This window comes from Astyanax mexicanus, chromosome 21 (assembly GCF_023375975.1).
Source record: "Astyanax mexicanus isolate ESR-SI-001 chromosome 21, AstMex3_surface, whole genome shotgun sequence".
NCBI classification, from domain to species: Eukaryota; Metazoa; Chordata; class Actinopteri; order Characiformes; family Acestrorhamphidae; genus Astyanax; species Astyanax mexicanus.
This window is the reverse complement of record NC_064428.1, coordinates 17,283,483-17,294,800: the sequence shown is the minus strand read 5'-3', so window position 1 is coordinate 17,294,800 and position 11,318 is coordinate 17,283,483. Positions and strand designations below refer to the sequence as shown.

At 38.1% G+C, this 11,318-nt stretch overlaps 1 protein-coding gene across 2 annotated transcripts in view; it reads left to right on the top strand.

The window, feature by feature from the left end:
• The first annotated feature begins 2,336 nt into the window (after positions 1–2,336).
• Positions 2,337–11,318, top strand: part of cacna1hb (calcium channel, voltage-dependent, T type, alpha 1H subunit b) — a 173,800-nt gene continuing 164,818 nt past the window's right edge. The window contains exons 1-2 of one of the 2 annotated variants that reach the window (XM_049470121.1): positions 2,337–2,597; positions 6,904–7,196. In XM_049470121.1, coding sequence (XP_049326078.1) covers positions 6,931–7,196 — 266 coding nt within the window. In that variant the 5' untranslated portion in view covers positions 2,337–2,597; positions 6,904–6,930. Of the gene's footprint in view, positions 2,598–6,900; positions 7,197–11,318 lie in introns of both variants that reach the window. The other variant, XM_022674890.2, reaches the window with a different exon arrangement.

Here is an 11,318-nt window from a genome sequence, read left to right as displayed (position 1 = left end):
GGCATTGGGCTTCACTTGAGGCGCATGCTCTGTGAAGTCTATGTGACGGTCTTGTGGAGGAGGTGGGATTCACTCATCTGTGCCTTCCGAGCTAGAACCGGCATGGTGCTTCTCTTCTGACCTCTGCTGGGGCAATTCCAAGGATAGGCAGTTGATAGGTTGAAGTGGCTCGTAGGCATAGAGATAGTCCGCAGGGCAGTGTTAAGGGCTGCGTCCAGCTTCGTTACACGGGTGCTACAACACCAGACCGGGGCGCAGTACTCAGCGGTGGGGAAAACCAGGGCCTCATGGGAGAGGCACAGTGTCTTTGTGTCAGCTCCCCGCGTAGTGCCAGCGAGACGCCGTATCAGTGCAGCCGGAGCGGTGGTTTTTGCCTTGACACAGTCCAGGTGTTGCTTAAAGGACAGTGTTCTGTCTAGCTTCACTCCTAGGTACTTCGGGGCGGGTTTGAAATGTAGTTGCACATCATCAGCCGTGATGTTGATCTTACGGGTTGCATCCTTGTTGTAGAGGTGGAATATTGTTGCTACAGTTTTATTGACACTGAGCTTGAGGCGCCGGTTCTTAAAGTAGGAGCACAAGATCTCCATGTCCTTGGAGAGGCCCTCCTCTACTGCTTCCCAGGATCGATTGCTGAGTAAGATGGCCAGGCCATCTGTGTAGCTGTACTTCCGGGATGTTGTTACGGGTAGGTCATGGATGTAGATGTTAAACAGCATTGGGGCCAGCACTGAACCCTGTGGGACGCCGTTCCTGAGCCTTCTCATCCTACTGCTTTGGCCATTGCTGGTGTGTAGTCAAAAGCTGCGGTTGCTTAGCATCTCCATGATGAAGCACATGGTGAGACTTTTCACTTCAGCTCTCTTGAGTCTCTGCACGAATTATCTTCATACTAGGCTACATACATCTGCTATGTCCTTGATGGAGTGTGACGTGACGTGCTGATGTGATGAGTCGCATTTTTTTTTAACATCAAGATGGAATAAAAACAAGCTAAAATGAAATAGCACTAACAAGGCCATTTTTAAAATGTAAGCAGTAGAAATTACAGATAGGTAAACGTAAAACAAAACGTAAAGAATAAAAGTAAAAAGAAATTACTGAAAATTACTCCAGTAAAGCATAGATAACCAAAATTTCTACTTAAGTATAGATAATGAAGTATTTGTACTTTGTTGCTTGACACCTCTGCAAATCACCCATCTCAGATGGATTTAGGTCAGGGGATTGCGGAGGCCAAACACTTTTTTTTTAGTTTACTATGGAATTCCATATGTGTCACTGTTTTTAATATTAATCTATAATGTAGAAAATTAATTGAATACAGAAATGAATGAAAACATTGTATGAGAAGGTGTGATCAAATATTTGCAGAAAATGAGAAATGGCTAAAATAACAAAAAAGATGCAGAGCTTTCAGATCTTAAATAATGCAAGGAAAACAAGTTCATATTCATAACGTTTGAAGAGTTTATAAATCAATATTTGGTGGAATAACCCTGTTGTTTAATCACAGTAACCATGCATCTTGGCATGTTCTCCTCCACCACGTCTTACACTCTGCTTTTGGATAGTTTTATGCCACTCCTGGTGCAAAAATTCAAGCATTTCAGCTTGGTTTGATGGCTTGTGTTCATCAATCTTTTTCTTGATTACATTCCAGAGGTTTTAAATTTTATATACACACACACACACCTACACACACACACACACACACACATATATATATATATATATATATATATATATATATATATATATATATATATATAGACACACATGTGGAGAGAGAGAGCAAGAGAGTGAAATAATGAGCTGTATAGTAGGTAGGGGTGTCAGAGGGGTATTAGAGGACAGTGAATATACAATATTTCACACGGACACACACACACACACATATGTATATATATATGTATATATATATATACATATATATATCTCTCTCTCCCTCTCTCTCCATCTCTCTCTCTCTTACTATATATATATATATATATATATATATATATATATATATATATATATATATATATATATATATATATATATATATAGTAAGAGAGAGAGAGATGGAGAGAGAGGGAGAGAGAGAGAAGAATTGTAAAATAGAAAGAATAAGAGAGAGAGAGACAGAAAAGAAAGAGGGAAAGACATGATGTGTGGGATATGTGAGGAATCCCATACGAAACGAGGTATTTTTCTCTCTCTCTCTCTCTCTCTCTGTCACTCTCTTTCCTCCTGTTCTGACCAAACACGTCACGTGCTGTGCGGAGCTCCGCGCGAGCCCCAAACTTCGCTCGTGCAGCCCCCCCGCCTCTCTCCCCCCTCCCCCTCCCCTCTGTAACGGCTCTCCTCTCTCTAACCGACGGGGAGTTTCGCAGGCGGACGGGCGGCGCGGAAAACGCTGTGAAATTGTGAAAATGTAAGTTTTACTGGCCGGCGGACGGGAGTTTCCACCAGGATGGATGACTCGGTTACCGGAGCGGAGGACTAATTTTCCCCGTTTTTAACTGATTTTTAATCCTCTCGGTGTGGGATTGGGTGGCTGGAGGCGAGTCGCGGTCTGAGGCGATGCTCCAGAGGAAGCCTTCAGCCCGCAGGTAGGCTCTCAACTCCCCCCACACACCTCCGTTAAACTTACCGGAGACCCCCGGGCAGGGCTCCCAACAGCGCCGAACAGCTTTAGACTCGCGTTTAAAAAACAGAACAGAGTGACACACTAAGAGCTGCCTGTGTTTTTACTCTCTGTTTCAGCGTTTGACACTTTTGGCGGCAGATAACGTTAATGGGTTTGGTGATTTTTCCTCAGGTTAGCTTAGCATAACGTCTGTTTATTTAAATCTCACATTCTAATTTTAACATTTCCTCATTTCCTCAGACCTGTAGGTTAGCTAAGAGTAGAAAATTAAGCTTATAGAACACACACTGAGGTTATTATCTCAGTTATTAAGAGATATATATTTTTTAATAGCTAAATATGTAAAATAACCTATTTTTTTCCTCACAGAAGAGCTCCATAAAGGGCCACTCCGGGCTATTTGGTCCCAGTTTGATATAAAGGCTAATGGCTGAGTGAACGACGTTTGTCCACTCGGGTTGTCACGCAGCAGTTTAAACTAATTAAAATGAATTTTAATGTTTAATTTTTAGATTAAGCAAAATATTAACAGTCAAAATTGGCTTGAGGAAATTTTATGTCTCTACATGTCCTAGTTACACACAATATTTGCACTGTTTTCATTGCATTTAGCTAATTAACCTGTGCATTTTATCAGCGTTCATCATCACTTACCAAAGACCCAGCTCAGGTTTAATGTTTTAATATGATATTATTTGACAGCAGTGTCTACTGATGTTGTTATTTCCAAACAAAATAATGTTTTTTGTGTTGTTTAAAGTGATGTGTGAGCCATTTATCATTTTTTAAATGAATGTGAGCATTTTCTTTAGAGTGTCTGTACATTCAGTTCCCACAGAGAAGGGACTAAAAGGCAGCCTGTGACCTCTTCTAATAAGATTATTTTAGTTATCTAACTAACTGATAGAAATGACTACCAACTATTTTCAGTTGAAGTGTAGTTCTTATGTCTTGTGTCTTGTGTTTTAAAACAGATGTGAGCCATTTCTCACTTTATTTAAAATTTATGGTTTTCTTTTGTTGTACATTTAGGTATTTCCATAAAAAAAATGAACAAATTACCTCAAACACATTTGCAGTTTTAATTAGTAGAGTTGTTTTTGGTTAAATTTACAGCCATTACCATGGGTTAGAGAAAACTAAAGAGGTCTAATTTTAATTGCATATAATTAGCTCACTATATATTTTATTTGTGTTTACCACTCACCTCTCACTGCTTGAGGACCCATCAGCTCTTATGCTCTAGTCTTATTTGTAAGAAATTTCACAGTTTGTATTCCCAGTAAAACTGATGATTTTATGTGTTATTAAAAGTCATTTGGAAGCCATTTAGTTCTCATTTTAAGTGAAATGGTTCCCCTACAGAAAGAACTAAGAGGGAACCAGTGATGTCTTACTTCTGATGTTGAATATTTAAGACATTTTCATTGCATTTAATAAGGATTTAATCCTCAAATATGGCTTTATAGACCATATTGGTCTTTGTAGATGTAGTGCTTTACACATTTAATTATAATACCACTCAAAGATAGTATCATGGCCATTAAAGAGGGCCCGTCAGTTCCTAATGTTTTAATTTGTCAGAAATGTCTACAGAATTTGTTATTTCCAGTAAAACTAATAATTTCAGTAAAAGTCATGATCTTATATTTTGTTTTGAGATCCTTATATCTTGTTATTTCTGAGCCATTTATCATTGTAACTGAATGATAGGTCTTTCTTTTGTTGAACATTAAGTTCTCCTAGAGATTGCACCAAGCACCTATTACGTCTCCTGCCATTTTAATTGAATTTAAATTGAACTTGCCTTTCTTAGTTTACAGGACCATTAGCACTCAAACATGGCTTGAGAGAAAACTATGGTGTTTGTTCATGTTGTAAATTGCACAATTTTAGCATTTAAACTGCATTTAGTCAGGATTCCAAATTATTTTACCACTCAAAAAAGGTAATGTTTCCCATTAAAGAGAGGCCTCAGGACCCATCAGCTGTTATGTTATAGCTTTAAAATGTTTATGAGCTGTACCATTTACCACCCAATCAAAAATTTTTACAGAATTCATTATTAGTTAAAGCAACAATTTTATATGTTGCCGGTTATACTTTTATTTAATGTGAGGATTTTTACTGTAGTTGCATGCGGAGAAACTACAATAAAACAGACTAGATGATCAGATGTGTGTTACTTTTTAAGGGCCCATAATTTTATTTTTCAGTTGACCTTATCTCAAACCTCTTTTTGTTAAAAAACAATTAAGCTATATTCAGACAGCAATAAATGGACATGAGCTCTTGGTATGATTCCCTCTTTTTTCAGTTGTGTGTGTTTTCCCCATTACTCCTTTGAAAAGACAGATATTTGTTGTTTTTTATATACAGTATTTCACAAAAGTAAGTACACTCCTCATATTTTTGTAAATATTTTCATATACCTTTTCATTGGAGAACAGTGAAGTGACTCTTTAATACAATGCAAATAAATCTATGTGCATTGTAAATTCGCTGTGCCCTCAAAATAATTTAACACACAGCCATTAATGTGTAAACCACTGGACACCCTAAGTGAAAATTACCAAATAAGTGTCCAAAGTGTGAGTATCTTGTGTGGCCACCATTATTTCCCACCACTGGCTAAAATCTTTTGAGCAAGGGGTTCACTAGTGCTTCACAGCTTACCTCTGGAAACACTTTTACACTCCTTCACGACCACATCATGGAGTTGGTTGTTGCTCCTCCACCTTATGTTTGAGAATGCCCCAAAGATGCTTATTAGGCTTTAGGTCTGGAAAAATGCTTGGCCAGTACATCACTTTTTCCTTTAGCTTCTTCTGCAAAGCAGTTGTCATCTTGAAGGTGTATTTGGAGTCATTATTCTGTTGGAAAACTGCTATGTGGCCCAGTTCCTGGAGGTCGGTGACTATGCTCTGCTTTAGAATGTCACAGTACATTATGTAATTCGGCCCTCCAGTGCTGGAAACATTCATACAGCCCCAGACCATGATGCTACCACCACCATGCTTGGCTGTAAGCAGGGGGCAGTTGCCTTGGTACTTCTTACGAGGAATCCTCTTTACATGCTGGACATCATCTGAGCCAAACAAGTTTACCTTGATCATCTTAGACCATAGGACATGATTCCAATAACCCATGCTGTTGGCCATTTTCACATAGGGGTGTACTTACATTTGTTGTTGTACTGAAATCTGACTCCTCTTAACGCCACAGAATGGGCACAACAGATTATACAAGTTATTTCTTTATCTGCTGTAACTGTAGATTAACCCTCTATGAGCAGAAATAAAAGGAAACCTACGGTCACCTTTTATGCATGTAAAGACAGAATTCGATGCTGTCCATGTAGTTTATGATGACAGTATGTAGCAGTCATTAAGTGTAGTACTTGCTGAACTGCAGTGTATAACCAAAATGAACCAGACCATTTACACAATGTAACGAACATATTAACCTTGAAAATTTGTGTGAACACCTCAAATTTGCTGCCCTTCTTCCAGTTAAACAGGACAGTTAACACTCTTTGTAATCAAATATGCGGTTCTGTGTTCTTTAAGCACCAATAATATTAACAGTATACTCACAAGTATTGTGTGTGTCACGTTTACAAAATATATCACTTCATCATTTTGCCCACGCTCTTTTCCTGGACAATTCACGCCACTCTTTGGGTAATTCACCCTGAATAGGGCTTAAGATATATATTTTCTCTTTTAAACTCTTTTAAAAAAAGCAGTCCAGACTAAAGCATATCTTTTTGACTAAATTTTTATTTAAATCAGGCACTTTTTACAGCTTATATGACAGGTTAGTGAATATCATACTAATTTTCTTTATTTAGTTTTAGTGATATGGACATTTACAGCCGTTTACAGTGTATTTTAATGAGGGATTTTAAGTAAAACATTATTAAAGAGTTTATCTTAATCTTCAATTTCAACCTGCAGATTAAACTGCAATTAACTGCAAGTTAATTTTTTCAATAGCAATTTTATACTTTTTATGCAATCTGATAAACTGATTAGCCACAGATGATTTGATGCTGATTGTACTTAGATGTTATCCAGTGTTTTAACTGTATTTCACTGCAGATATCTGAAGTTGTCAGTGTACTAGTCAGAAATGGGCCCATCGGAGAGGGCACTGCGGACCCTGTACATGTTGTAGGAACTCAGTTGTGTTTTAGCTTTAGCGGATCTGACAGTTGTGGTGTGTTTGAGTGTGTGAGTGAGCGCCGCCATGCCTCCCTCCAGCAGGGTCGCGCTTCTGCCTGCCTCACTGTCATGAGCTCCGGTGAGGGAGCCCCGCCAGCCCCGTGGCCGGAGCTCCACGCCCCGCCTCAGGGGGAGGCCGAGCAGGAGGCTGCCGGGCTCTCCGGAGCTCCGGAAACGCCGCGGGACTTCAGCTGCAGTGGAGGAGGAGGAGAGGTGGTGAGTGAGGAAGATCACGGAGCAACTCTGCCGTACCCATCCCTCGCCCCGGTGGTGCTTTTCTGTCTGCAACAGAGCACAAGACCCCGCAGCTGGTGCCTCGCACTTGTGTGCAGTCCATATCCTTCATCAACAGACCATTCTCTTCCTCACCACGCTGATACTCACTCCGAACATACATTAATACAATCTCTTCATTTCTGTCTGCCGGTCTCTTTGTCTGCTTCTGTCTTCTCTTTCTGACACTCCCCTCTCAATCTCTTTAACTGTATTATTGTCTCTGTCTCAGTCTCTCTCACCCTTTCTTTCTTTTTCAATGTATTCTCCTTTCTCTTGTCTATGCTCCGTTCTCTCTCTCTCTCTCTCTCTCTCTCTCTCTCTCTTTTCTGTATCTTTGTATTTTATATCACACTTATATTCTCCCTTTCTTTCCACCCTTTTCCTGCTCTGTCACTCTTTTTTCTTGCTCTTGTGATACCTCACTCATTTGGCCACTTTCTAATCTTCTATTAATTCTCTGTTTCTTCCTTCATCTCTCTTTATTCTTGCTTCTCTTTTTGTCTTTCACTTTCTGCTGATATCTTATTTTACCATGCCTTTCTCCCTTTCCCTTGCTCTGTCTTTCTTTTTTCTTCTCTTAATTTCTCACTAGTTTATCAATTTATTAATCCTCTCTTCATTTTCTCCGTTCTTTTCTTTTCTTTGTCTGCTTTTTACTGCAACCCATTTTATAGTTCTCCCTTTATTTGCATCCTCTATCTCTCTTTTTTCTGTTGTCCCCTTGTTCTTCTCTGTCTTTCCTTCTTGATCTCACTCTCTGTTTCTCTTATATTTAGTACCCCCTCATTCTTCTTTCAGTCTGTTGTTCTTTATCATCAGTAATTGTAATTTAGGTGCTTGTATATTATGTGCAGAAAAATGATCATTTGTACGATATTGCCTATAAATACAGGCCAAATCTGTACCTTTAAAGGTAGGCATGGTCACAATCAGGTTATTTGTCCCCTGTTCAATCCAAATTTTGTGTTTGTAAATAATCTTTGTGTTTGTAAATAATACAGCCATACAGTTTAGAAAATATGTGAAGATGTGCTGCTAATTGAAAATAAGGCGAAATAACTTATATTTGATTTGTGTGTGTGCATGTGCATGTTAGAGCCGTGTATTGGCAGGAGCTTGGTTTCACCTAATCGTTTCAGATTTGTTAAATACAGTTACTTCCAAAAACTTTTTAATTTACATTCTGAGAACTCTCCTCTGAAATTTCTGATCCATTAAAATATGGCTGGATTTGCTTTGATCACAGACAATTGGATCCACTCAGCACATCCCTTTTTGGTAGATTTTACAGTTACATTTTATAATGATCAATATTTAATAATTAGGGCTGTCAACATTAAAGCGTTAACGCTTGTGATTAATTTGAAATCAGTAACGTGCTATTATTTTGTTTTACTTAAGTTAATTACAAAAACAAGTTTGACCCCAACCTTAAATGCTTAAATTAATCAAACTCAGTAACTGATCTGGATCATAAAAAACAACTACAGGTGTGGAAACCCCCTTTTATACTCAGCTAATGAAGTTCTAATTCAAAAATTCCAAGCTGAATTTCTTTTATCTCCCCTCAAACATACAAGTATATACTAGTATTTTAATTGACACGACTAATATAAATATAATTGTATTTTACATTTCTTACATTCATTTTTTTATTTACATTTAATTATCCACTGTAAAAAAACTTGCATATTAAGAACGTATTAAGTGCGATTAATTGCAGTTAATCACAGAATGTTGTAGTGATTAATCAAATTACATGTCTTACTTGATTGACACCACTAATAATAATACATCAACATTGTATGTAGTGTGTATAAATACACTTTGCTGAGTCAGAAAATACTTTGAAAAAGGCTTTAAATTTATTATTAAAAAGTTTGGATTTATTTACTTTTACTCTGAATGTAACCGTGCCTGCATTTATGTAAAATAAAAAAAATCATCTCTGATCCAGGTCCATATCACATGTGTAGACTTCCCCACACATTTCGGTACACACATTAACCAAATGTTTAAAAATCATTTTAAATGTTTAACAATAACAATGCTAAATACAGCTCAATAGTCTCTGTTCTTTTTTACAGTAATAATTTCCTCTGGTAATAATTTTGGCATGAACCTGGTGAAAACATACAGACTGAGCAGCTATCTTTCATGTGAAGGGGGCATTCTAAACCCTGCCTCTGAATTCTGTTTCTTTTGTTCTTCCTGTGTTTCAAACACTCTTTCTCTCCCTCACTCTCGCTCTCTCTGTTCCTCTCTCTGCTTGCCTCATTGCTGCTGAATAATTATGTACTCATCTTGCTGTGCGTCCTGAATCGTGTTATTTCATCTGACAGTCCTCGGACACTGCTTTGTGGCTCTCCAAAGGTTCTGCCAATTCATATGGTTCTTTTTTTTTTAAAACACAATGCAAATAAATACCAAAATTTGAATGTAACCAACGTAATTCTCTGTGACCCTCAAGTGATGTCTTGATGAGGCAGAATTAAGACATGCACAGATACAATAAAACAGGTTTAATAACAAAAGCTACAGTATGAGGGATAGGTAGAATTCAGTAGATTGTGTCATGTGATCGTGAGAGTCAGTGTGTGATGCATCTTGGGTATCGTATTCTGGAGATTGGAGATTGCTGGTAGAGCTGAGTGTGGAAGAGTGACAAGTGAATTAATTAACTGTACATTATCACATAGTCACATAGAATCTTCTATCTACAGAAATATCAGCTTTACAGAAAAAGAAAAAAACCCGTCTTAACTTTTAGTAGAAGTCAATTTCTATTGGTCTATTCACTATACAATTTTGATACCCCCTTCATATTATGTTGAAAAAGTGGCAAACAAAAAGTGGAGATACTATATGGTTTCTGCAGAACAGGTGTAGAAAACGTCTATGGTTAACAATACAGCAAGTGTCTGATGTATTTGTCATATTTTGAAAAAGAATACATATCAGAAACTCTAGATAAGCTTAACTCACAGGCTTGGATGTGCCTATAATCATGTTTAACAGTTGGCAGTGTGGGTTTGAAAGGTTCTTTTAGCTTTTTCTGAAACTAAGCTGTCCAGACAGAGAAAAGAGGACAGCTTGTCATATCTCATTACTTTGTTCCACATCTCTAAGGCTCAGGTTTTGGGCTGATTACATGTAGGTATCTGAGTTTTTTTCTTTTCACACACTGGCTTTGGAGACAAGTAGTTTCCAGATGGCGATTGTATCAAGAGGCAGGAGCTTTTTGAACTGGTCTGGGAGGTGTAAATTTAGTACTTTGGTCATGTTCAGAGCTTTTTTTATATATAAAAAACAGCCTGGTTGAGTATGCTTGTCCCTGTCTGTGAGCTCTAAGGTTTTGCTTGGAAATACTTTACCTCTTTTTTCTTTTTCCGAGACAGATTTTCCTTATTTGGCACCCAAGAAATGCTTCTGCTTCTGTGATTGACACATGATTTAGAAACCAATCATTCCTTGTTAGAAGCCCTGGTGTCCGGCAATTTACAGCAAACACGTTTTGATAATTACTGTAGCAGTTTAACATTAACTTTGAGGCTGTGTGAGGTAGACATGAAGGTGTAAAGACATGAAGAGGTTCCCTTCACTGCTTCCATATAACACTGAATGTTATAAGCGATGAGTTTGTTATTCATGTGTGCTCAGTTTATTCAGATCATAGGAAATTCCTCTCTCAGGTTGACTGGAAGCAGTGGATCAGAACGGCATAGTGGCGTTATGTAACGCAGTTTCAGAACCCTGTGTGTGTTTAATGCTACCTGTCATATTGTTCATAGTTTAGCGTGAGACTGAGCAGCTGCTGAGATGGCGTTTTTAGGAGGTGTGCGTGAGGGTGTAGGTTTTAGAGCTTTGTCTGTTTCCTGTGCTGCACGCGTTTACATTACCAAACACCTCCTGAGTAAACAGTGGTTGGAATGTATGAATGAACGAGTGTAGGACTTTTTACAGGCTTTAGGATACCTATAGTTTGAGGAACAATAAATAGTAAAGGTTTAATATTTATAAAAGATAGAAAGATAATGAAAATACTGAAGACTTTCTTGGAGCTTTACACCCGTACATCTAAAACTGATGCATGGCTCTGTTCATCGCGTCTCTCTGCCCTCAGTAAATGTTTACTGGCAGAGTAAACACTGTCCACAGGGCAGCTTTCACCTAAACAGAGT